Source organism: Lissotriton helveticus, chromosome 1_2 (assembly GCF_964261635.1).
Source record: "Lissotriton helveticus chromosome 1_2, aLisHel1.1, whole genome shotgun sequence".
NCBI classification, from domain to species: domain Eukaryota; kingdom Metazoa; phylum Chordata; class Amphibia; order Caudata; family Salamandridae; genus Lissotriton; species Lissotriton helveticus.
Genome location: NC_136058.1, coordinates 297816225 through 297844037, shown reverse-complemented (window position 1 = coordinate 297844037; position 27813 = coordinate 297816225). Strand labels below are relative to the sequence as shown.

Below are 27813 nucleotides of genomic sequence, written 5' to 3'. Positions count from 1 at the left end.
GGAATCGGAGTCATCGATCTCGGCGTCGATGGCTTCGGTGTCGAAGGCCTCGCCGGAGTCGGATAATGCCAATGCGGCGCCGGAGCCGGCATAAAAGGCATAAAGGGCGCAGGTGCATAGGAATGAGGAACACCCAAACCATATGCCATAGGACCCATAGGACCAGTAGGAGCCCCAGAGGGATACATAGCCCTTGAATAAATTCCGAACATCGCATTCAGGAATTGCGAAGGGTCTTGACCTGGAGCCGGGAAGGCTGGGTATGAACCCCCAGGTTGCTCTTGAGGACGTGGAGTCGAAACGACGTCGACCTCTTCTTCAGGTTGGTGTACCGGAGTCGTACTACCTTCTGGCATCCGAGCTCCACCCTCACCAACCTCCTCCTCCTCCTCACCTTCATCCTCCCGACCTGAAGGATGTGATGGGTCCGGAGATGGAGCACACTTCCGCTTCGGTGAACTCGGAGAGTCCGCATGCGATGCTTCAACCTCGACATCGTGATCCTCCGAAGCCGACAAAACCACTTTCTCAATAAGTTTCACTTGTGACTTCGGCTTGGAACCCGACTCCTTCCTCGATCGATGTCGGGATTCATGGGTTCTCTTCTTATGCTTCTTTCTAGAAGACCTCGAAGCATGCGCTGATGACGAATCCAATCGCGACCTCGATCGAGATCTTGACTTCGAACGACGAGTTCGCGATCTTGATTTTTTCTTTTCTTTTCCTCCTTTAAACTTAGCAACCAGAAGTTTCGCTTCTCTCTCTCGGAGGGCCTTTGGTGTCATCTTCTTGCAGGATTGGCAGTCCTCGACGTCGTGGTCGGAGCTCAGACACCACAAACAGCATTCATGCGGATCTGTAATGGACATTATTCTGTTACATTCTCCGCAAGCTTTAAATCCAGTCTTCTTCGAAGCCATGATGAAAACGAGAAGACAAAGACACTAGAAGTTTAGATAGTAACAAAGTTACAGTAAAAGCTACAGACGATCCCAGAAAACCGTTAGCGTCGACGACGCGGAAAAAAGGGAACTGATGTCATCACGCCGGCGTGGGCCTATTGTAGGCGTCGGTGACGTCAGCGGAGTCGCGAGCGATGCGTGCCTCTGTGACGTCCACGTCGGCGCAAAGCTACAAAAAGAATTTCCGAATGTTGCTGACGCAAGGGGATATTCACAAAGTGAGGAATCCACACGGCAGATGTATCTATCAGAAGAACGAGGACTTGGAGGCACGCTCTCGTCGGAGCAACCTCCGCCTCACGGGCCTTCCTGAATCCACGAATATCTCTAAGATGAAAGACTACATGGAGAACCTCCTAAGGGAACTGTTTGGAGACGTCCTCTCGTCCTTCTTTGTGGTGGAGCGGGCACATCGCTTCCTGGGGCCTCGACCTCGTCCTGGTATGCCTCCACGCCCCATCGTGGCCAAAATTTTAAATTTTCGCGACCGGGATGCCATCCTCTGTGCTGCCAGGGACAGAGGCACCATCACCCACCAGGGCAACACTCTTTCATTCTATCCCGACTACACCATGTCTGTTCAGGCCGCGAGGAGAGAGGTTTTACCAGCTAAGAAAATCCTCCAAAAACATGAGGTGTCTTACTCTTTGGCCTATCCGGCAAAGCTGAAGGTCCGCCAGGGCGACAAGACGCTGATCTTCCCAGACCCGAGAGAGGCTCTCGCTTATGCCAAAAGCCTGGATAGAGACTCTAGACACTCCCCCTCCGGATCTTCAAGTGAGGCCACCAATCAGCCGAGTGACAATGATTGATGGGCCTTGTGGGCTTTCTTATGTTTTCCATGCCAAAATGCTGGAGAGAGCAATGAATCAGGAACTAACACACACCTAGAAAACCATCACCTCCTAGACGTTACTCAGCATGGCTTTAGGGCTTGCCACTCTACTGAAACCGCTCTGATCATAGCCATAGAGGACATTCGCAGGACCATGGATGACGGGGGTAGAGCCGCCTTGATCTTACTTGATCTAACAGCGGCATTTGACACCGGTAACCATGGGGTCCTACTTAATAGACTCAGGGCGCTGGGCATTAGGGACACCGCCTTAGCGCTTTTTGAGTCCTTCCTAGAGTCCCGTGTACATCTGATCCACTGGGGAGGCCTCCAGTCAGCAGAATTCCATCTTCCATGTGGCGTTCCGCAGGGTTCGGCTCTATCACCGACCTTATTCAATCTATACGTCACTCCCCTGGCTTCACTAATAAAATCCTATGGCTTGCGTTTAGTGTCTTACGCCTACGACACTCAATTAGTGGTGTCATTATCTCAGTCGGTAGAAGCCACGGCTGCCAACTTCAGAAGTTGTCTGTCGGACGTAAAGAATTGGATGAACGATCACTTCCTAAAGCTTAACACCGAAAAGACTGAAGTGATCGAATTTGGCCAGAAACCTTCCATATGGAGTCACCAATGGTGGCCTCCAGAAGCGGGAAGCTGCCCTGCTCCAACAAATAAAGTCAGAAATCTAGGTTTTATAATAAAGATCTCAGCTGCTCAGCACACACCAGTCAGGTCACTTCGGCATGTTTTTACTTAACGAAGGTACTTAGGAAAATCCTACCCTACATTCCGTTCCTTCTTAGGAAAACTGTGGTGGGAGCTTTAATTATGTCTAGAGTATATTATTGCAACGCTCTTTACCTGGGAGCAGGTGCAAAACAGCTTGCAAGGCTCCAGTCTATTCAAAACACTGCGGCAAGAGTGTTACTTAACCTCCCAAAAAGACATTCCACCTCCAAAGCCATACGTGAATTGCACTGGCTCCCGGTTAGGCACAGGATCAAATTTAAGGCCATGTGTTTGGTCCATAAATCACTGTATGGCAACACATCTGAGGAGCTTACCAACCTCCTTCCCCGCTATATGCCCTCACGCGCCTCAAGATCCTGCAGCCAACTTCTACTCCAAACACCTAGAATAAAGAGAGCCCGGTGGGGAGGAAGATCCTTTTCCTTCCTGGCCCCCAAGTTATGGAACAGCATGCCCGTTACACTGCGCTCGGAAAACAACAGAGCGAGTTTTAGAAGGGCGCTGAAGACCTGGCTCTTTATGATGCCTTACACCTTCCCCTCTACCTGCTTCTGTCTCACAGCGCCAAGACGCCTCGGCATAAGAGCGCTTTAAAAATAATTCAGTCAGTCATGTACTCTGATGACGGTTTTTTTCACCCTATGTATACTGGGTTGTGTCCCTTCCTTCCCCTTCCTCTTGCATTCCTGCCGCCACTGGGGGCCTCCAGTTTCTGTGTAGTGTGTAATGTCGGGCGCTGCCCTTTTGTTCTCTGTTATTCCTAGCCCCGCAGGTAGACTTTATCCTTGCCTATTATTAGTGCAGCTAGGTAGTGTGGGCACACTGTTGGTACTTTCCCACTATCTTGCTAAGAGGCTGCTGCTCCTTTTGAGCTTGGCCACCCTGCCTCACCGCGGGGGCGTTCGCCGAGTCCTGCCATGCCCCACCAGGGATGGTTTTGCTGTCCTGTCCAAGTTCTGGGTTCCCTGGGTGGGGAGGGGGTGTTTCTCAACCTAATTGGGTGGTTGGAGTGGGTGGAGGAAATGGTGGGGCTTTCCGCTTGCTCTGTTGTGGGCGGATCCTGGCCTGTGTATTGTGGGGGGTGGTTTTGTTCTTCAACCAAAGTTGTGGGTTTGCCGCGCTGTTATTCTATTTATGCTTTGTGACAATGTATGCCCTGACGCTCCTGCTGCGCAATGTTTGAGATTATCTCTCTCTTCGTTCTGCGATGGCTAGATTGCTGCGGGGGGGGGGGGGAGGAGGAGGAGAGGTCGCTTTCCCAGTGTTTTGGCTGCATTGAGTTGTCGCCTTTATGTTGCCTCTGTACAGCTGTGTATGCCTCACTATGGACACCATGCTGTGCTGGCGTGAGGTGCTCCCCTGCGTGTCCTTGCGCCTACCCGCGGCAGCGACCGCGTGGCCCTGCCCTTCTGTTCCCTGGGTGCGCTGTTCCAATTCCCCTGGGCTGGATTGCTCTCCCTCGGGCTGCTGCTGGTCTTACTTCCCCCATTGGTTCGCCAGTCCGCCCGCTGTGACCAGTTGTGGGACAAGGCTCATCCCCCTGCTGCGCCCCCCCGTGCGATGCCTCCCTCTTTGATTTTTCTGATGCCTAATCTTACGTGTTGGACATGGAATGTCCGGGGCCTGAACAATTATCGCAAGGCCCGCCTAACCTATGCCCATTTGCAGCGCCACTGCGTGGATATCTGTTTATTGCAGGAAACCCATCTACTACCCAGCTCTGTTTCCAGGCTTCAGGCGCGCTATTGGGGGGAAATCCACTCCTCTAATGCCAGGGGAGTATCCATTTTGCTGGCCGCAGCCTCCCCTGGCAGACTACCAATGCCTGCGTTGACCCGGAGGGCAGATATGAGATCTTACATGGCCTCCTACTAGCACAGCCAGTCACCATTGCTGCGGTGTATGGCCCGAACTCTGACAACCCCGACTTTTTCCACCACGTCTGGCATCAGATTTCCTCCTGTGGTCCTGCTGCCATTATTTGGGGTGGGGATTATAATGTTACCCTCTCCACTGCACTGGGCCGGTCGGGTACTACCCGGTCGAGCCCGCGGGCCGCCACTGTCTTGTCCTCTATTCTGGCCGATAATTCACTCTCTGATGTTTGGCGCCATCTCCGCCCGGATGCCCGGGAAGGTACTTGTATCACGGGAGCACGGGGCTGCTGGTCAAGAATAGACCTCTGGGTCGCCTCGCCAGACGTCCTGTCCTGGACAGTCAATGCCACTCCTATGGCCTGAACCCTCTCCGATCATGCGCCGGTCCAGCTCATCCTTCGGCCCCCCGGGTTTCAGCTATGGGCTTTCTCCTGGCGTCTCTCTCCTCATGCCCTTCGGGATTCACCACCTTTTTTGAGCTTAACGTGGGATCTGTCGACTCGGCCTCTACCCTCTGGGAGAGCTTTAAGGTATTTATTCGGGGTGAGTGCATCACTAAACAATCAGGTGTTCTCCGGTCCATTCGCTCTGTGCTCGCTCGCCTGGAGGGCGAGATTCGTGACTTGGATGCCGCTCTGGTGCTCGACCCCAGCCCTGACGCGCTGGCGCCAAAACCACACCGAATTTTCGGAGGAAGCGGGCCGAGAGTTGTCCTTTCTGGGTAGGGAGGGCCGTGCCCGCCGCTTTGGGGAGGGGGATCGCCCAGGGCGCACTCTCACCAACCTGCTGCGGCCTCCGCAAGCTGCTTCTTATATCACCACCCTCAGTGATGGGGGCCCGGATCGCACCACGTCCACGGAAGAGATTGGGGCCCGGTTTGTAGCATTTTACTCTAACCTCTTTTCCGCGGGTTCTCCTCCTCCCTTAGCGGAGTTTGAACAATATTTTGAGTCCAGCGCCTTAGTCTGGCTGGCGGATTATCATCGTAAATTCCTCGATGAGCCCTTCTCGAGGGAAGAGATCCTGGCGGCAATTAGCAGCCTTCCAAGCGACAAAGCACCGGGCCTGGATGGCCTGCCTGCCGCCTTTTACAAAGCATTTGCCACTCTCCTGGTCCCGCATCTTGCCGCCATGTTCAATTAATCCTTCGATACGGGCACGCTCCCGCCATCTCTCCGCGAGGCCTCGCTGACCCTTCTTCTCAAGCCCGACAAACCTGCTGATCCGAATGGGTTTTACTGCCCACTGCTTGCAGAACATTCGTTTACTTTATACTGCTCCCACGGCTCGGCTTCTTAAAAACGGTCTGGTGTCGGATCCCATTGCCATCTTGCGCAGAACCAGGCAGGGGTGTCCGCAATCGCCCATGCTTTTCGCCATCGCGATGGAACCCCTGGCTGCCCGGCTGGGGCAGCATCATACCCAAAGGGGTATCGTCTTCTCATCCCGCTCCCTCCTGGTCTCCATGTACGCCGACGACATCACTCTTTATGTTCGACACCCCCAAGAACACCTAAGCCTCCTGGTAAGGGAAGTGATCCGGTTTGGCGTGCTCTCGGGTGTCCTGATCAACTGGAACAAGTCGGTGCTCTTCCCCTTGACGGATGCTACTCATTCATTTTTGTCAGATTATCCTTTTGAGTGGGCGTCTGGCCCCACGCGCTACCTGGGGATTTGGCTAAGCAGAGACCCAGATGAGCTATGGCGCTCCAACTATGGCCGCGTGACTGATTGGCTTGAATCTAAAGTTCCCCAATGGTGCAGGTTACCGCTGTCCCTGGCAGGCTGGGTGGCCATAGCTAAGATGGTGGTACTCCCCAAATTCCTTTACCTCTTCTCCAACATACCTATCCCTCTCACCTCCTATTTCTTCCGCCGACTCCGGTCGCTGGAGGTATCGCTGGTCTGGGCCGGGCAGCAACCCAGGATTGCCTACGATATCCTCACCCTGCCTATGTCGGCCGGCAGGCTGGGCGCCCCAGATTTTAGATTGTACGATCTCTGTGCGCAGGCTAGTTTCCTTCATTTCTGGCTGCACCCCACCCCTTACCAGCTGGATGTTTCCTCTCCTTGGCCCCTATCCACAGCACTCTTTGCTCCTGCGGTGCGTCCCCGGGCGGAGGTAAACACTGTAGAGACGCTGCGTTGGGCGTGGTTATATCTTTGTCGTCTATCAGGTCTTTCTCATTTATCCGCTAACGCCGTACCCATCGTTGACCACCCGGATTTTCCGCCCTTGCAGTCCTCCAGCATGTCTCGCCATGCAGCGTCCCGGGGTCTTAGCATCGTCGCGGATCTGTACCCGAATAACTCCTTTTATTCCCTCCCTGAGTCTCCCTCCCTGATGGACACTCTCCTCTTTTATCAGTTGCGTGCCACCTGTCTGAAATTGCACCCGACCTTCCCGCATCCGTCGCCAACTTTTCCAGCACTGGATTTTGTGTACACATCGGAGTCCCCGCATAAACTTGTCACTAGATTGTATGCTTTTGCGTTGATGGCCTCCCCCAACTCCTGGACTCGAGCGCGTGATGCGTGGAGTGCAGATCTTGGCGTAGACATTTCGGATGCCGATTTGTCTTACTGCTGCAACCAAACGACCAAACTCTCCCCGAACTATCGGCTCCGCCTGATTCATTTTAAATTTTTGCACAGGTTTTACCGCACTCTGATGTATCTTTATCACGTGGGACTGAGTCCGGAGGACTCCTGCAGGCGATGCTCGGCATCAGCCGCGGACTTCGCTCATCTGTCCTGGCTTTGCCCGAGTGTGCGGGGGTTTTAGAGGGAGGTCTGCTCTACTGTATCTGAAATCACCGGCTCCACCGTGCAACCGGACCCCCTCCTTTGTCTTCTCGGATTTGTTAAACCGTGCCCGGACGCATCTCGTCGGCTAACTGCCATGCTACTGCTGGGGCCGCCGTCCCTCCCCTGTTGTTGCGGACGGGCTTGCAGATGCATCCCGTCAAACGCTCCTCTCTGAATTCTGGGACCTGATGCCTGTTAGATCACGGCCTGTGGACATTTGGGGCCCCCTGGTCGCCTATTTGCTTTCCCGTTCCTCCTCGGGTGGTGCCGTCTCGCCTGCGCTCCCCGTCGGCCCTGGGTCCGCCGCGGCCGCGGAGATGGCCGACGCCTGACCTCCTCTTCTGCTCTCGCCCTTTCCATGCACTGCCTGTCCCTTACCCCCACTGCTGCCTCCCCCGCGCTCCCCTCAGGCCCTTGGCCCGCGGCGGCCGCCGGTGCTGGTTGACTTACAACCGTCCCCTGATCGGTCGCTGTTGCACCTTTGAATCTGGAGCTTCCACCAGACATGCTGTCCAGCCCAGTGGAGTGGTCTACCCGGGAGCACAGCGCTGCTACACCAATGTCTGTAAGGACTGTCTGCTGCTTCTCCGTCACCCTTTATTGTGAATGTGGACATCTTTGGAAATTATTTGACACCCTGCGTGGTGTCTTGTTATGGAGCTCATATCTTGTCATGTGTTATTGTACTGCATCGTTTTATCAGAAAATGATAAATAAAGTTAAAAAAAAAAAGTAAAACAAATTTAAAAAAACAAACGGTTTGATAGGGTTCCCGGAGACACCCAAGTTATATATTAAGGGCTGTTTGGGCTCCGTGGTGCTAGAGGAGCGACCATCAAAACTGCTGATTGCGGAAAGGGCCCACAGTGAGTCAGCCATGCACCCCAGCTGCCCACTCCGAAGGCCATTGTGGTTCAGCTCCTACATTTTCTTGACTATGATCATATCTTGTAGGTGGCCAAGGTTCGCAGAACTTGTCAGTTAAATGGAGGTTAGGTTATCATTTATCAGGACTACACGAAGAAGGTTCAGAAGCAGAGTGAGCCTTACATTGAGGTTAAGGGACAACTGAGGACCCAGAACCTTAAATATGTGCTAGTAAGCTCCGTGTCACAGAACACAGAAAAGAACAGGCAAGCAACACTCCAAGAAAGCCAGCTGGTTCACTCTCACCCTCCACGAATCCAGACGCACCTGCAGACGACTCGAGAAGTGATGGAGAAACAACAAAACCCCAGAAACCCATGCTACCTTCAAATCTGATGTCAAAGCACATCAACTCCTCCTCAAAACCACAAAGAAAACAGCCCCCAAGACCGATTCAGCGCTAACGCACCCAACAGCAAAGAACTCTTCGCCATCGTCAAGGAGTTCACCAGGCCCATCAGCGAGACCCCAGATGTCCCTCCTTCCCAAGACCTCTGCAACAAACTCTGCACCTTCTTCTACTACAAGATCAAGCAGATCTATGACAGCTTCAACATCCTAGACCCTGCCACTATTTCCACCACAACTCCACGCAACCAGGCCGCACCCCAACAGACCATGCTCTGCTGGACCCCGCTCACAACAGAGGACACACTCAAGACCACGAAGAGCATTTACTCAGGAGCCCTGTCGGATCATTGCCTGCACCACATCTTCCATGAAGCAGTCGCCGCCATCGCTCCCTAGCTTCACCACACCATCAACTGCTCCATCGAAACCACCAACTCCCCCAATGACTGGTAATATGCCGAGATCAACCCCTTGCTGAAGTAGTCGTCCTCAGACCCAACTAACCTCAAGAACTTCAGACCTATCTTCCTCCCCACCGTCCCAACCAAGGTCATTGAGAAGGTCATCAATGCCCAACTCTCCACGTTCATAGAAGTAAACCACGTCCTGGACACCTCCCAATCTGGCTACCAAAGCAACCACAGCACGGAGACCGCACTCCTCGCCGCCACCAACGATATCTGCTCCGTCCTCGACGAGGGCGAGACCGTAGCCCTCATCCTACTGGACATCTCAGCCGCCTTCAACACAGTCTCCTACTGCACCCTAATCACGAGACACCACGACGCCGGCATCCACGACAAGGCACTGGACGGGATCCACTCCTTCACTGGCCGGACTCAGTGAGTCAGACTACCACCATTACACTCAGATCGTACTGAGATCAGCTGCTGAGTGTCCCAGGGTTCCTCCCTGAGCCCCACCATCTTGAACATTTACATTGCCCCCCTCGCAGCCATCGTAAGAAGCTATGGACTCAACATAGTCTCCTAAGCCGATGACAACCAGCTGATCCTCTCCCTCACCAATGAACCCAAAACCGCCAAAACCAACTTTTATAGCTGAATGAAGGACGCGGCTACCTGGATGAAAGATAGTTGCCTTAAGATCAACTCAAACAAGACTGAACACCTCCTCCTGGGACCCACCCCTTCAGACTGGGAAGACTCTTGGTGGCTTGCCGCACATACCCTCCCACCCCGACTTACCACACATGCAACCTCTGCACCATACTGGACTCATCACTCACAATGAACCACCCATATCAAGGCAGTTTCCTCAGCCTGCTTCCCCATGCTTAGCCTGCTTTGAAAGAGATTGAGATGGCTCCCACAGAACCCAGAAACATGGTCACCCATGCACTCATCTCCAGCAGACTCGACTACGGCAATGCACTCAACGTCGGGTCACCCAGAAACAGCTCAAGAAACCACAGAACGCCCAAAACCCTGCAGGAAAACTGGTCCTTGACATCCCCTGCCGCAGCCACATCACACAAGTGAACAAGAGAGTCACTTCCCAGCTTCTCACACATGCCTACAAAATTCTCCACAACGAAGGACCAGCAAACCTGAACTACCATCCCGCATTCCACGTACCCGCCAGACAACACTGTTCCACCCAACTCGCCATAGCCTCCGTCCCCAGGATCCAGAAGACCAAAAACGGCGGAAGATCCTTCTCCTACCTCGCCGCCAAGACCTGGAACACCCTGCCCTTCCACCTCAGGCAATCCGCATAGCTGACCCAATTCACAAAGGACCTCAAGACCAGGCTCTTGGAATGATCCTACACCCAGAAGGACCAGCAGCCCCCCACGGCTTGAGACCCTCATGGGTCAGTAGCCGCACTATACAAGCCCCTGATTGATGAGATATGGAGGGCTTGTAGGAAGCTGGCTCTGTACATACTATACCAAAATGAGGTATAGTGCACGGAATCCAGTGGAACCCCAAAGGTAGGCTGAGGTAAAAGTAGATAGCACCTTACCCTCTATTTGTGGTAGTGTGGGTGAGCAGTAAGGCTTTATAGGAAGGTAGTGTTATGCAGTTGCTGTACAAAATTAATTAGCAAATGATGTCACAAACTCAAAGACTGAACTCAGATTTTTTTTTTTATATACAAATATTATTACGTTATTTTATTTCTAGAACCAAGCCAAGCTTGGTTCAGCCATGTGAAATAAACTACCTACTCCACACAAAGTTTTTTTTAGGAAAAAGCAGTCAATACATTCCTATGGAGGAAAATAGAGTTATCGGTTTACAGGTAAGTAGGTATTTGTGGGAGTGGGTATTCTGGGCTTAGAACCAGGGTTCCCCCTGGGTTGAGGATGCACTCTCAGAACACCTTCAACAGCACTAGGGTGGCTGGGTGCAGAGTGCTGAGGCCCAATGTTATCCAATGGGGGATAAGGGGCCTATAGTTGGTGGCTGTTCACGGGCAGGCCACACGGTTGTGGAAGAAAAGCTCCTGGTGTTAGGCTCAGGGCAAAGAGGGATCTGAGTTAGCACCTAAAGTACACCCGCAGCTACACAGGGGCGGCTGGGTGCAGGGTGCTGTTTGTGCTTCCGGTGCCCCGTTGATTTCAATGGGGATTCTCCGGTTTCAACAAAGACTGCAGGCTCCTGGAAGATCTTCTGGAAGAGACCACTGGTTGGAGAGGTAAGTTGGGATGCCTGGGGATGCTGGGACACGGTCAGTTGGGCAACCAAAGGCCGTGGGACTTCGGGTGCAGGGGTGTCTTTAGACGTCAGGTTTTCCTTACCAGCTCCGGTTGGGGTGATCCCCCAGAAAGAGGCTGCAGGCTTCGCTGGGAGATTTGAGGTAGGTCAGAGATCACAAGATCTCAGGTCAGGATCGCCGGTAAGACCTCCTTGTGGTGTTGGGTCACTCAGAATCGGGCCGTTGGGTGCAGAGTGGTGATGACTCGCGGATTTGGCCAAAGCCAGAGTCTGTGGGTGAGCAAATCCGGTGCTCAAGGGAGACAGAGTCTTTTCTGTGGAGGGCAGGTCCTTTGGTTTCTTGAGGTTGCTGGCTGCGGGACACACCGGGTGGGGAGAGGCCGGTAGGGCAGGTGTGAAGTCAGTGGGCATCCTCCTCTTCTTAGCTATGGCACGGCTCTTCGGTCTTTCTTCTTCTTTTCTTCTTGGTCGGTTCTTGTCTGAGGAGACAAGGTTCGAGGCTGCCCCTAAATAATAAATTTAGGGGTGTTACAGGTAGGTAAAATTTGGGACCCTTCCTTGGGGTGTGTACACTCCCTATTATGCCACATTCCAGTGGGAGGCGGGCATATGCCTCACACGGGTTGGCTAGGTCCCCCATCTGCAAGATGACGAGGACTGAGAGTTGTGCTTCGCCTCACCTCCCTCACCTGAGGGGTGGGGTTGGCAAAGGTGGGCACACCTCACTTCAACATTTGGCTTTCCGGACGATTCTCCCGCCCAAAGTGGGGGTCAGAACCGGTGGGGGCCAGTTCCTGGAAGCAGCAAAAGTGCCCGGGGAAGCTCATAAGGGCAGCACGCCTTTGAAGCTTCCCCTTTCTGGACCCTGCCCATCCTGGGGGAGGAGGCTTGGCAACTAGTCCCAGGATGTGCATTGTTTCAGACCCTCGAGAGCAGCAGGCTCTTGACCCAGGGGTCCAGAAACATGTCCGGTGGTGGCAGCAGGCAAGCAGCCACTCAGCCTGTACACTATTGTTAGTATGTTTTTCAGGAGGCATCTCTAAGATGTCTTCTGTGTGCATTTTTCATTAAATCCCACACTGGCATCAATGTGGGTTTAACGTGCTGAGAAGTTTGATACCAAACGTCCCAGTTTTCAGTAAAGCCATTATGGTACTGTGGAGTTCGTATTGACAAACTCCGAGCACCATATACTCTTAATGGCATTACTGCACTTACAATGTCTAAGAATTGACTTAGACACTGTAGGTGTACAGGGCACATGCACCTGTACCTCACCATTAGTATAGTGCACCCAGCTAGAGGGGTGGCTGACCTATGCCAGGGCAGTGGGTTGTAGGCATGGGACACAGGGATTTGTGCCATGTCGACTCTTCATTTTGTTCTGCACCAAAACACGCAGCCTGCAAAGGCAGTGTGTGTGAGAAAAGGTACAGGGCCTCTAAAAAGGTGGCATAATAAGTGCTGCAGCCCTTAGAGGCCTTCCCTGGCCACAGCGCCCTTGGTACTTGTGGTACCATGTATAAGGGACTGACCTGTGGCCAAAGAGTGCCAATTGTGGCTTGTTTTCAATGCAGTTTAGGGAAAGAACATAGGCCCTGGGCACCTGTTTGGCAGGAACCCAAGGCACACTCAGTCAAAGCACATCAGCAGTTCAGCAAAAAGTGGGGCAACAATGCAAAAAGAGGGCACTGTCTAACAGGGCTCCCATTTCTTTGGGATGGCAGCGGAAGCTTTGGACTGGCTTGAGGCAAATGGGCACCTGGCGCTAGGCCGATCAGAGAACAATGGCAAGGAGCCGGAATGCGACGGGCGGCGGTCTAGACCTGGGAATATGCCCACAAAAACACAAACCAAGACAGAAATGGAGAGGGTGGTATCGGAGATCCAAGGTGGCCCTGCCTGGTATGAGGGTAGCCAATGGTCCGCATTGGATGTTCAAAAAGAAGCTGACAAAGATACAACCGATGGGGAGTCCTTCGCCACGGGGGCGAATCAGAGACGCCGGCCGTCAGCGGTTACCCCCATGCCTGCCAACCTGACTTTAGGACTAGAAGACAGGAATATATCAAGCCAGCATGGTGCAAGGGTGTCTGTGTGGTAAGTAGGATTGTTCTTGTACAGAAAGGAACACTTTACTCCACAAAAACAATCCTCTGAGGAAGTTTCCTTTTTGTATGTGTGCTGTCAGGCGCGGTCCGTGCAGGTAAGCGCGGTGGGAATACAGCACACATAGAAAGAGGAAAAAATGAAAAGAAATAAAGATATAATTCTTCGTTTGTTTGTCACCAGGAGAGGTGTAGCATTTTGACCCATTCCCAGGTCTACCAATAAATCTGGGAATGCACTAAAATCCAATGGTGAATGCGTGGGAACACCCACGCATCCACCCATGGAATGCATGCCTGTGGCATAGTAATGCAACGCAGGGATTTGCGCTGCGCTACTCTAGATTCATCAAGGCATGCAGGGCCAAGCAAAGTGCCTTTGCATGGCTTGATAAATCTTACTTTGTAGTTGTGTCACCATAGCGCCCCTTGCGTGGCTCAAAAGCAACACAACTGTATGATAAATATGACCCTAGTAGTCAATGGACCAAGAGTGGATCATCCTCAACACAACAAGAAGATTAGTACCTAATCCCCTCCTGAAATCAGAACTGGTCAGAGATGCTTTGGAGTCTGTACTCAATCTAACTTAATCATACTCGCAACAGCTGAACAACTGAAAGGATAAATGGTACCATCAATGCTAAATTATTCCTCCTAATATATGCAAATCATCTAAACCATAATGGTATTGAATGATGTAATCCCACCACTGTCTAGGATCTGAGCGGCTGAATGTATGCATTGCATGCATGCCATACCAGACATAACTCAGCTACCAAATCAGGACGGAGGGCACACTGAGCATCCACTTCTGGCCAGCCAGAGAAGGGAAAACCTGCTCATTCCACCCACTGAAGAATCCAAAATAACACAACCCTCATCCTTTTTCACCCTGTCCATGAAACAGACTATTGTTTGCAAACAACAGGTGTCTACCAAGACCAACGTTAAATGACCACTCTTAAGGACTGTACTAAGACCAAGGTTACTTCTCCGCCTGTAACTTGCGCTCTAAAGTATCCAAAGTGTGACATGCCACTGCACAACTGGAGGGCAGCACCTCACTAAATCATGCCTGTACGTACAGTGCTGTAAGTTGCATCAATCGTAAGGTTTCATTAGAAAGGGTAAAGAGCCAGGCACCTGGTTGGATGTGCGCACAAAAAAGGGCAGAGGTAATGAGCTGTCGGCTGAGCTGGGACACAGCTCTCCGGAGATGTCTGTCAAGCAGTCCCGGAATCCACCACCTGTGAGAGAGAGAGAAGTAAAGCAGATCGTCACATCATCGTCATCCTAACTCTGCAACCCGCACACCTGTAGAAAGGTGCATCTTTAAAGGACAACATCAAAACTGCACATGGACTGTGATCTGTAATTCTGTTTTTGGCAGGTGTTCGTTTTCTCAGTTCCCACTAATCACTTCTCCCACATATCTGAGCACTCTTCAGACAGGGTTCCAGGGCAGCTCACACCCTGACACAAAGAGCAGGGCTGCTTCACTCGAGGATGGATTCAGTTAACTGGGCCTCCAGTACAGTTACTAACAGGATGAAAAGACCACTGAACCCTGAATTTAATGAATTCAGTGCAAAGCCTTCTCTTGTCCCCATCTGCTACACCGGGCAAGTGCTGCATTCAAACCATTTGCAAGGCCGGTGGATTGAAAAAGTTAGTTTGATGCACAATTTCCAGATCGGTTTCTAGGTTTTGTCAACAAGACTTTGTTGAACGTGGCTTATGTTACTACTGCACGTTGTGAAACCACATAGAGGAGCGTCAATAAACTCGCATTCCCTAAATGTAATAACAGACCTGTCTTCTACATGCATTCTCATTACACTGCAAATATTATGACAGTACCATTTTTGTATATCCGTCATCTGTACACATCTGTCATAGAGGAGGGGTCCCATCAGAAGCACGGAAGGCAGCCAATGGCCATTATGATGTGCATGTCAGAACAACCCACCCTTCTCGCTGCCTCATATGTATAGCAAGAAGCCAGAGGAGCAGGCCAGAGGATGTAGCTAGCGCTTGGGCATGGCTCCATGCAGCTAAATTACAGGATCTAATGACACCAAAATGAGCATTGCTTGAATATACAGCTTTCTACATTTTTAACGAATTAGTGCTCGTTGGTTTGCAACTTGAGCTGACTAGAATTTAGGGGTGAGCGTAACTCGCGTAATTCAGTGTAGCGCAAGTTACCCAAAACGTCCGCGAGATTATACATTATTACGCAAGAAGAGTAAGTCTGTGCTAAGAAATGGTACTAAATGAAACAGAACACAAATAGCTTCTGCTCTTAGGGTACCTTTCCGCCCAATCATATTCGCTAATTCTAGATAAGCTGTAACTTGAAACTCAGCTTGAATGGCAGCTCCACATGCATTACAATAGGCCAGCCAAGAGAACACAAATGCTTTTGGGAGAAAGCTAACGGATGTGTTGTGTACAGTGGTGTCATCAGCTGGCGAAACCAAGACAAGACTCAGAGATGATTTGCTGAACTAATTCGGCCAATTCTGTATCCATCTTGACTCCTAGGCCATGTTTAATTGACATGGAGAAACATTTCAGTCTTGCTCCCATTTAATTGTATCCAACTGAGATATATCTGGGTGCCCAATGCCCTGAGGTAAAGTGGAAATACAAAAATGGTAACTATTTATATTAGCCCACTTTGAGATGCAATATTAAACTTACATGTAGTGTATATGACCTCTCCAATTAGAAGCGGGACTTCTTTCTCTGATTGACTCAGTTGATAGAGAAGGTTGGAAATTTGCAAACCTCACAATTTACTTGTTGTGACCTGTGCCCATTTTAAGTAAGCGGTCATGTGAATTTTTACCTGTGAGCCTAGCTTGACAAGTCACACTGCTCTTGGTTTCTCCACCTCACTTAGAAGTCAGGAGAAGAAAACAAGTTACTTACCTGTAACTTTGGTTCCCCAGTTTGGTAACTTTCATAGATTCCCATGCTTTTGTATCATTCCCCGTCGTCGGAATGGGAGTCTCGGTAACAAAAAATAACATAGCAGTAGGTACAAAAGAGAAAGGAAAGGCCTAGGCCGCTTTCCCTTTTGTAGCAATCCGCCTCTTTTTGTAAAAGAGACCAAACTAATCATCAGTCAATCAGAAGAGCCTCACCCCTTAGAACACTCCTGAAGGAACCTCAGATTTTTGCAGCCGTTGTGTAACAATAACCACATCTGCTGGAGGCTGAGCTCTCCTCGGGGAGGAGGGTGGGCGCATGGGAATCTATGAAAATTACCAATACTGGGTAACCAAAGTTACAGGTAAGTAACTTGTTTTCTTGCCCCAGTATTGGAACTTTCATAGATTCCCATGCTTTTGTATCAGAGTAGCAAGCAGTAAATAATAAAGCACATTTTGTGGCATAAATATATATTGCAATAGCCATCAGTACATCAAAGATACAAAATGTACATAAGAAAAAAGGAAGGAGGGATAGTAAGGAAAGCTCACCAATTATTGGAAGAGGTTCCTCAGGACTGCCTGGCCCACAGCCGTGTCCTCTTGCATCAAGAATTCCAAGCAGTAATGCTTCGTAAAGGTGTGCACGCTGCTCCATGTTGCAGCCCTGCAAATGTCTCTGATGTGTACTCCCGCGAAGAGAGCTGTCGAAGAAGCCACAGATCTTGTGGAATGCGCTCTAATTCTGCTGACCTGCTGTCGAATGGCAATAGAGAATGGCACTGGAAATCCATCTCGCAATACTTTGTTTTGAAAGAGGGAGGCAGGCCCTTACGAGGACCACCAAAAGCAATGAATAGTTGTGAAGATTTACGAAATTCCTTGGTGCGATCCAAATAAAATTTCAAGCACCTTTGTACGTCCAGAGAATGCAGAGACCTCTCTGCTGGTGTGGAAGGGTGAGGAAAGAAAGGTTTAAGAATCACTGGTTCATTCAGGTGAAAGTCCGAAGGTACCTTAGGTAGGAACCTCGGATTAGTTCTTAAGATTACAGTATTCCTCTTGAATTGAAGAAACGGCTCCTGAATAATAAGAGCCTGTAGCTCCCCAATGCATCTTGCCGATGTGAGGACAAGAAGAAGAGCCAATTTCCATGAAAGGAATTTCATGTCCGTCGATGTATAGGCTCAAAAGGGTCCTTCATAAGTTGTGTTAGAATCAGATTCAGCTGCCAAGTAGGAGGCGGAGGCCTCACTGGGGGATAAACTCTAAACAATCCTTTGAGAAACTGTTTAATTATTCTTGAAGACCAGAGAGAAGGTCCCGATGCTGAACGTCTGTATCTAGAAATTGCCGCTAAGTGAACATTTATGGATGAATGTGCCAGTCCATTCTTGGCTAAGGACAAAAGATAAGGCAGAAGTTGATGAGGTTGAGAAGAGAAAGGATCAACGCCTTCTTTCCTGCACCAAACGCAAAATCTTCTCCATTTTATTCGTGGAAGGGGCTTTAGCCTAGGAGAGAACCTGTTTTATTTCATTCGAGATAGGAAGGTTCATGAATTCTCGCTGCTCAGGAGCCATGCAGTCAGGTGCAATGAAGCTGGATCCGGATGCCAAATCTGCCCCATGGACATCGTGAGAAGGTCCGGAATGGCCCGCAAGGGAAGAGGAGGGAGACGAGCGACAACAGATAGAGTTCCGTGAACCAGAACTGTCTCGGCCAAGCAGGAGCTATCAAGATCATCTTGCATGGTTCCACTTTGATCGTCCTGATAAGCCTCGGAATCATTGGAATAGGGGGAAAGGTGATCCTCGATGGTGAAGCCTGCTTGCATAAGACCGGCATTTCTTGTTGGTCGGAGTGGCAAATAGATCTATCGAACGCTTGCCGCACTGTTGGAAAATCTCGTCCAGAACCATTTGGTTGAGTTCCCACTCGTGACTGACTGAGGATAGCCTGCTTAGTCTGTCGGCTGTCAGATGTTCTGCTTGCAGCAAAATCTCGTGATGGATAGCCCATTTCCAGATTTCTTGAGCTTCCTGAGTCAACGGGAGAGACCTGGTTCCTCCTTCATTGTTTATGTAATGCATGGCCGTGGTGTTGTCCGTCCGGATGAGAACCTTCGAACCTCTCAGTCCAGGGAGAAATGCTTGAAGAGCCAGTTCGATATCCCTGAGTTCTAGGAGATTGATGTGAAGAAGACGGTGCTGGGATGACCAATGTCCGCTGACATGTAGATCTTGCAATACCGCACCCCAGCCGTCCAATGACACATCCGTCGTCACAACCTGAGGAGACGGATCGCTTACGAAGGATAGACCTTGGGATAAGTTTTCCTGCTTCGTGCACCACAAGGCAGCTCTTTTCATTGCCGAGGTGATCGTCACTTTGTCGTCGGATGAACCGTGAACCTGCTTCCACTGATTGTCTAGCTGTTCCTGAAGAGGACACACCCTCAATCTGCAGTAAGGAATTAGAGGGAATCATGAGGAGATCACTCCTAGAAGGGATTTGTAACGGCGTACTGAAAGATACCTTCTTTTTCTTAAGACCATTGCCATGGTTCGCAGTTTTTCCTGTCTTTCTAAGGTTGGTACAGTTTTGTTGAGATTTGAGTCCAAGATGGCCCCCAGGAAGCGTGCAGTCCTGGTCGGAACCAGAGATGACTTCTCCTTGTTGAGAATAAGACCCAGATTCTGAAAAAGGTTTGTACACGCGTTGACTGCTTCCCTCGCAGTGTCCCTGGACAGAGCCTTCAGCAAACAGTCGTCCAGGTAAGACCTGAAAGTGATTTTTCCGCAGAAACGCTGCCGGTGCCAGCACCTTGGTGAAGATTCTTGGGGCTGAGCGAAGCCCAAAGGGTAAAAACCCTGAATTCAAAGTGGCTCTTGGCTACTGTAAACCGTGGGAAACCTTCTGTGAGCAGGGTGAATAGGTATGTGAAAATACGCATCTTCGAGTTCGAGCGGGCCATGAAATCCCCTGGATTGATGAGACGTAGTATGTCTTGAAGCGAGACCATCCGGAAGGATAGGGAAATGAGATAGGTGTTGAGCTCCCTGAGATCTAAAATGGGTGGCCATTTCTCTAGCTTCTTCCTTACCAGGAAGAACCTGGAATAGAATCCTTCCCCTCTTTGAGAGGAGGGAACCGGCTCTATAGCACCCTTCAGGAGCATCTGGTGAACTACGAGCCGCAGGAGACGCAGCTGTTTTGATGGGATGGCGGCCGGGGGCTTGGATGGTGGGATTTGTGTGAATTCCAAAGTATGGCCCTTTCGAAGGATGTTTAGCACCCAATGGTTTGATGTTATCTTGGACCAGTTCTGAAGGTATTGAGATACCCTGCCTCCTACCGATGATCTTGTGGAGATGGGCACAGTAGGAAGAGCCGGGATGCCACTATTGTCTCTTGGACGTATCATGTGCTTGGCGATTCTGTTTTCCTCTATTATTCAATCGAGAGAAATTCGAGGTCTGGCCTTGTCTTTGCTGACAAGGCTGGCGGTATTGCTGTGACCCTGATCTGTACGATGAGTACCGATGCTGCTGGTATGAGCCTCAGTACGTGGTACTCTTACCCCTGGCACCTCTGAATGGAGCTTTTCGGTACTGAAGCATACCAAGAGAACTAGCCGTCTTGGTATCCTTCTTGATATCCTGGAGAGTGTCATCAATATGCTTCCCAAACAACACCTCGCCATCAAAAGGTAGATCCAGGATCTTATTCTGGATTTCAGGTCTAAACCAAGTCGCCCTGAGCAATCCCTGGAGATGAAGAACTGCTGCACCAGCTAGCGATCGAAAGGCTGTTGTGGCGATGTCCATGGCACAATCGATTATCTCCATTGACGTTGCTGCCCCTTCTTGCAAAACGTTCTTCCCATCGCCTTTTGTTTCTTGAGGCAGTTGATCCAAATGAGGTGAAATGTCACACCAAAGTTGGTGATCATACCTGCCTAATATCGCCAAGGCATTTGCTGCCCGCACCAAAAGACGAGCCATTGAAGAAAATCTCTTCCCAGCCTTGTCTAACCTCCTGCCTTCCTTATCTGGAGGAGTAGTCAAGGGAGCTGACGGATTGCGTGATTTCCTCTGCACAGCCTGTGAATTCACTGAGTCCAGTTTTGGGTGTCCCGTCAAAGCCGCCGGACCATCCTCGGGCATCTTATATTTCTTTTCCAGGCGCGGTAGGACAGGTACCGCCATAGCTGGGTTCTTCATTACTTTAATGCCTTCCTCCCAAACATGTTGAACAATAGGGATAGATCTAGTAACGTTCTTATATGGCTCTTTAAAGTCATATAGAAATCACTCTGTGGCAACAGAAGGCATTGGTAGCTTGAATCTGCTAGAAGCCCTTTCCATCAACTTATGGAACCCCCCAATATCCACCGGAGGGGAGTTCACCTGATCAGGACATGGTGAAGCCGGGTCCGGGATGACATACTCCTCCCATTCCAAGCCTTGATTAGGCCTGCCATCAAAGTTTTGATCCTCATCTGAGGAATCATCGTGAATGTCCAGTGGAATTGAAGGTACTTGCGTAACCGGTGATTGCGGCTGAGACATCAACTGAGTCGGCAACTCTGGAGAGACCATCGCAGGGGTCGTAGGGACAGGCAGGGCTTGAGTAGTCGGAACAGAAGCAGGCTGTGAACATCTGGATTTGTAATCCTGTTGCATATTATGGAGATCCTGCAAGAGGGAAGATGGAACAGATACCACCTCTTGCCTCGTATACTCATGTGGCTGAGCAGAATGTTGATACGCACATTCCTGCAAGTACTCTTCTTTGGAATCAGTTTCTTGACATTTTACCAGAATTTGGGATTGACTGTGTGCATATCCATATGAGTCCTGATCCTCATCATCTGAGTCGTCATCATCCTCCTCTAACAGCAGAGCTGGAGGCAAGGGGGTAACCCTCCTTGGAGACGTCGTGTCTGGTGTAATCCGTCTCATAGAAATAGTGATCCTTTCCGTCGATGACAGTATCGTCGATGATCCCGTCGACGATGGAGTCGTTACTGGTAATGCTGCCGTCGTCGACAGAGTAGACCCCGTTGACAAACGAACTATCGACGACGAGATGGGCGTCAGCGTCGACCAGACCGTCGACACTCCTGCAGTCGTCGTCAGTGTTGTCGTCGAAGAATTCGTCGACGACACGGTCGTCGTCACCACCGTCGACGAAACCCTCGTCGTCGCTGTCGTCGACGAATCCCTCGTCTTCACTGTCGTCGCCGACGTTCCTGTCAACATCCTTGTCGACATTGCTGTCACCATCGTCGACGACTCCGTCCATCATCCCGTCGACGCTGATCGTACTGTCGACGAGCCCGTCGACGGTATCACTTTAACTTTGGGCTTCAACGCCTTCGTCGACAGAGCCTTCAGCTGCGTCGTCGACGACTTGGAACTCCAGTCTGACTTCTCAGAAGACTGAGAAGATGGTTTTTTGAAGGCTGGAGCATTCTTCATCCCAGAAGACGGTGTAGATGGTCCCTCCCTCTCCTTTACACCGTGGTGAAGAGATTCGATCGGACCCTGGCTCTCCGACTCTCTTGGGGGCTTTTTTGAGGCCTTAGATTAACGCTCCACCGAAGGTGAAGGGGAAGCCCTACCCCTTTTGACTGACCTTCTTGAAGATGTGGCTGAAGAAGACTCTTCACTGTCACTGGAGACTGTGTCTTTTCTGGCCTTCAGTTTCTGGAGCCAGCTTGAGAAGCCTACCCTCACGGTCCCAGAGGGTCTTGGTAGAAAAGATGCGGCAGATCTTGCAGTCCGCAGTCTTATGATCAGGATGCAGGCAATATATACAATCTTTATGCCGGTCCTCAACAAACAATCTTTTCTTGCCACAGGTGGAACATGGCTTGAAAAGGGCCTTCTTCTTCTCCTTATCAGACATCCTGGAAAGGACAGCCAACAATCCTGAAGAGAAATCATGTAGAAAACACTTGAAAGAGTAGAGATTGAGCAGAGCTCAAAGGAGACTCCTTAAGCACAATGTGCGGTAGAAAATCTGAGGCTCTGAGGTTCCTTCAGGAGGGTTCTAAGGGGTGATGCTCTTCTGATTGGCTGATGATTAGTTTGGTCTCTTTTACAAAAAGAGACAGATATGCTACAAAAGGGAATGAGGCCTAGGCCTTTCCTTTCTCTTTTGTACCTACTGCTATGTTATTTTTTATTACCGAGACTCCCATTCTGACGACGGGGAATGATACAAAAGCATGGGAATCTATGAAAGTTCCAATACTGGGGCAACATGGTTGACCGTTGGGAATGCTGCAGACAGCTCTACTATCAAAGGCCCATTACCACCATATCCGGTGGTGTCTGTTCTGTTTGGAACTGACATATTTACTATGGTGTATGAGAGACAAAACGTCTAGAAATGTCTCCCTAACTCACAGCTCTTTGGGATCTGTCCTCTGAAATAATATAACTGTCTGCAGTTCCATCATGGCATGACTAGGCTACCACGCTGTTTATTACCCCTCTGAAGCAGCTCCCACCACAGACATGAGAGCCTCTGCAAAGGAAAAAAGTCAGCTGTAGCCTCTAAAATGGCGTGGGAATTTGTTCTTGAAGCTAAGCACTCAGCCACGGATTTCCAATGGACTATTTTGGAGCAACCATTTATTCCGAAACACACAGCTGATGTGACAAGGTACCTGCTGAAAAAAGAGCAAAGGTGGGTGCTGAGATTGAAGACACACAGAGGGGGTCTGAACGATGATATTCCCTGGTCCTCTCTTTGACTCTGCCCATAATAATAGTGTAGGGCCCCACTGTTCCAACCCACATGTCTGTAGCTGCATTATTGGCTTGTAATGACGAATGAGAGGTTTGTCGTCATTCTATCTCTCTCCCTTTTAAATGTAGCCAGTATGGCTGAGCCACAGCACTTGGCTGAGTTTGTCCATCCTGATCACCACGTGACCCTACTTGGGATGCAGTCCCCATAAACAGGACCAGACCATACTGATCCCAGCAATATGTATGGATCACTGTGTCTAGGTAATCTCATTGCAAACAACAGCGTTAGGTATCTTTTATGCCTCACTAGATGCACCTGCGGTTAGATTTAACCGCAGTAAACATCGTGTCTAGTTCCTCCCTGGACGCCTGAGTAGGCGACAGTCACTGAAAACTAGTTCATTCATCTTCTTTTATAAGATATTAGACTATCTCTATGACATTTCGTAGTTCACCCTCCCCGTGGGATCCTGTTCGTGCTGTGTTTACATTTGGAATGGACCCGCGTTACCATGACCACTTCACGCAGGTTTGGCCAATGTACGCTCACGACTTACGCTGCATCAGCCAATGAGATGAGAGGGCTCGTCTAATTCTGCAAGATGCTCATAGGTCCGTTAGTCGCCCCATGTGACCTGGCGACCGATAGGAGCGCGGCTTATATACTTCTGCCACTCCGCCTCTCGTCACCTCCCCAGTCGGCCAGGACGCCGGCACGGAGTACCGACGGAGAGGTAGGAGAAGCATGTCGCTGTCCCACGCGCTCTTCCGCGTTCTTCCCCTTTTTTACTCATGTTACTTAACTCTGAAACTGAGCTCAGACCTCGCGCTTGCTGCCCTTACTCACGCCGAGCCGCGTTTTTCTAAAAAAACGACAGCAGCCTTTAGACACAGTTCTGGCTCCGCGAGTGATGGATACCACAAATATCCATCATGTAGAGATACAGATACCACTTCTTGTCGGCAACCGTTCAGAGGAAGTGCTTTATTCCTGTTGTGTGTGTTGTGTTTTTTACGTGTTCTTTGCATGTTTTATAGAGCGGTGCTTCATCTTTCCCCTGAGCCGCTGCCAGGTGGGGTGAGGCCAGTCATCCTTACAGATCTAGGTAAGGACGACGATATATTCGGCTTATGAAATTGTCTTTCCGAATAAATTAAAATTCAGGCCATATGAGTATTTATTGCCTATATGTCAACATAGTTAGTGTGATGCAAAGTTTGATCCACATAAAATGGACTTTCTGGTCAGCCCATTTAATACTGTTAACCATACCTAACCCACTTTCTTTCTCCTTAGTGATCAACACAGACTGTAAGGGCACCGGGAGCGTTCAGGTGACTTATTAGCACTTGCACTGTTATCCTGGTGTCATCTTTTACTTACTATTTTTAATTCACTTGGTGCAGTAGTTTTGATTTTTATTTATATTGGTCCTGAAGAATGCAAGGGAACTATAGTCCCAGTATTGCAGAAACTAGTCGACCTACTCTGACCTAGAGCAGTCTACCTTATGAGAAGGCCTTAGGTTATATTGTTTTTATACTTTGGTATGTTAGGCAAACACGGAATAAACTTCTTTTCAAGTGCCTATTCAAACCAATTTTAAACACACAGTTTATGGGTTTCTTTCACTTTATCACTATCTCTAGCACTGCACACCCCAGTCCCATATCTAGGGCCACTTACCAACATCGAGTGGTCTACCACACTGTCACTGCCATTCTCCTTTGAGGAACCCCCTTACCACCGGGTTGACCTCTCAGTGTGGCACCGAGCTTCTCAGACGGGTGGTACGGATAAAATCCCAAATGATGAAGGGTGGATCCGTATGGTGACTGATGGGTATTCTCCTCATCCTGTTGAGAATCTTCTGTGTTGTATCACTTTGGTCTGCAGGGATAGGTTGGCTCTCTGTTTCTTGTGGGCACACTCCTCGAGACCCTCTGGTACCTTTTGTTGTTGATATGCCTGTTGGGGATTGTACCCAGAGCGAGGTCTGTAAACTTCCCCTAGGTCCCCCCCTACCGTAGTGTGTTTTTTGTGGGAATTTGCTACCATGCCATGCTTCTATACTGATCCACAATCATACTGTGTTATGCTGTGGTTTGCAGCAAAACGTTCAATAAAGTTGTTTATAAAAAAAAAATCGCCTGGAAATCTTTAAAGGAAGTACAACTCTATCGATGGTGCTAGCTGTAGCCCAAGAGTATCTTCTCAGAAGGTGGCGATCAGCCATTTATCCTGCTCATAATGATTGGCTCATTTAAATGTTCTGCATGGTATCCTATGAAAAACTCATTAACAGACTTTAAGCTAAATTGGAGGTGTTTCTCCAAATGCGGTCTTCCTTTCTTCAAAGGAGGACTGAATGGTGACATGAAAGCCACCATATGGCCAGCATTGGGTAAGATACCCTCATATGATGGGGCCAAGGTACGTGGTGGATGGGAGGGAGGGACACCAGTAACTCATGACGCATAAGTCATTTCAGATATCAACTGGTGTAGTATTTTGCAGTATTGTGAGTAGAGGAGGATTGTAGTGATAGTTACAGGTGTATGAGTGGTAACTCGCCACAGGGATTAGCTTGAAATACACACTGAGCACTGTGTGTCACGTGCTGTTTAATTGTCTTCATTTTATGGAAAATTTTGTTTTTGCAATTTTTCTTTATTAATATTTGATCCAGACAGGTAGCGATACAACTTGATTTGATGTACTAGGATTTAATCGGGTTTGGAGTTACAGTTCTCCTGGGCTGCCCTGGAGACTGAATTATGCAAATATAATATGATCATTATGCAAATATCGGATTAAAATTGATCGCTTTACAACCCCAAAGCCAATAAGTGTGCTTTCTAAGTTGTAAGTCTCTTTCCTTTAGTGACACTTGAACACTAAAACGTTTCAATAAAGAGACATACAAAAATAAATGATCCTCAAACTCTAAGAATGTATTAAGGGGAACCCCCAAGCATCACTAGGGACCTGGGATTGTCACGCAATCTACACAAACAGCAGTGCCCCAATATATAAGACTCATGTTACTTAATTTCTCATTTAATCAAACATATACAAAAGATAATAAACATTGGGTTTCAGTGACAAAAAACATGCTTGGTGCGCTCTTTAGTGTGATACTCACGTGAATAAAGTGATCAATGTGTGTATCAGGTAAACGAGAACATGGCCTGTTTAGTTCAAATGAAGGAATACACATAGGGTCGGTTACAGGTCAACAATGTTTCGATCCCTTAACGCAATGTGGGATCATCAACAGGGCTGTAAGTTAGGAAGCACGAGGGGAGCAGCAAAAAGGATCACATGGGTTGCATTTGTGCTATGAAACTCTCCCAGAGAAAACCTAAAGGCAGCAAGGGTAATACTTGCTAGGGGAGTTCGAGGTAGTAAGGCCCCTACGGAATGCTGGGGGCATGAAGGACTCCTCTCGGACAAGGTGGGGGAAGGACAGCGGGTGAAGTAAGCTGATGAAAGGCTGTGGATAAAGCCCAGCGATTGTCACAGGGCGCATGCCCAAGGACTAGCCCTGCGGTGGGGTGCACTGCAGATGAGGCCGGAGCCAGCTGGCAGCGGGCCTCAGTCAACATAGCGCTCTCCTAACACTGGAAATGGTCATCGTTCATGTGCAATTACGAGCCATGTATTGCGACAAGGGTGAGATAGTAAAGTGGCAATGGCATGTACTCTCTTCATTCATTTACAGGAACTCCTAATTACAAAGAGTCTGACTGGGGAAAAGGAAATAAGCCTTCATAGGCTAAATAGGGTGATAGGTGTCCCGATAAATCAGAAAGATCCCATGATTGCCTATTGTTCATAAAAGTTATATTCCGCACAGTAACTGAAAGTTGGCAAAATAATGTTGTAAATTGCAGTTCACAGACACTCTGATACTCGGTGCTGTACATAACAGTCTCTGCTGCTCATGCAAAATGCAATTTATAATGCAGCTAAAGTCATTACCTCGGTCAACAAGGCCTTCTTCAGTGAACTTGCACTCCCACCACTGGGTGTAGCTCGGCGGCCATCTGGAATGGAAAGAGCAGGTTAGTTTACTGAAGAGGAGGTCATATTGGGAGGAACAGCAGCATGGTGTAATTTCTCCTGCAGGCTCATACCTCTCTGAAAGACAATACCTTGAGCCCTCCCAATGCAGATATGAAACCACATAGAACTGTAACAGTGAAGCAACATCGGCTTTCACATTCATGCATTAAAACCCAGATGCCAGGTCTAGAATACACGACTAGGCAGGCAGTCATCTCTAAATTTGGTGAAGGGTAGTCCGTTAGAGTCGCAGAAGTAACGTCCCCTACCACCATCACGGACTGTACTTCGTCACCATACTCTAAATAGGCAACTAGATATAATCAGAATTTTAAATTTGGTATCGCCGACACCTTCCACCTTCCAGAAGACCTAGATGTTCCACTTTATGGTTCAATTCTTTTTTATTAGCATTTCAACAAGTCAAACAATGCCAACAGCAAGGTACACAGTTACCCATAAACATACAGCCCCAACCCCCGACAAGTTATTGCTTATGTCATGCTGGCAGTGAAACCCCCCTTCCCAAACTACCTCCTCCCCTCTCTCCCTCCTGTACCGCCACATTGGGACTCTTGAAATGTACAGATGTAAGTTTGCTCAGTGATTTGAGATTGTTGGAGGTTGATTGGTCTCCGGCAGGCGTAATAGTCGGAGATATCTAGGGCATGTCAACTCCCTAAACTCCTGTAAGAGCAGGGACATGTACGGATCCCCAAATGCCTCC

General features: G+C 49.4%; 1 protein-coding gene across 2 annotated transcripts in view; it reads right to left on the bottom strand.

The window, feature by feature from the left end:
* The window catches only part of LOC144801703 (E3 ubiquitin-protein ligase HECTD3-like), a 507926-nt gene that overhangs the window by 167284 nt on the left and 312829 nt on the right, over window positions 1-27813 (bottom strand). For both annotated transcript variants that reach the window (XM_078671764.1, XM_078671765.1), the window contains 2 exons: window positions 27003-27067; window positions 14455-14558 (listed from right to left, as the gene is read on the bottom strand). In XM_078671764.1, the coding sequence (XP_078527890.1) occupies window positions 14455-14558; window positions 27003-27067 (169 nt within the window). The remainder of the gene's footprint in view (window positions 1-14454; window positions 14559-27002; window positions 27068-27813) is intronic.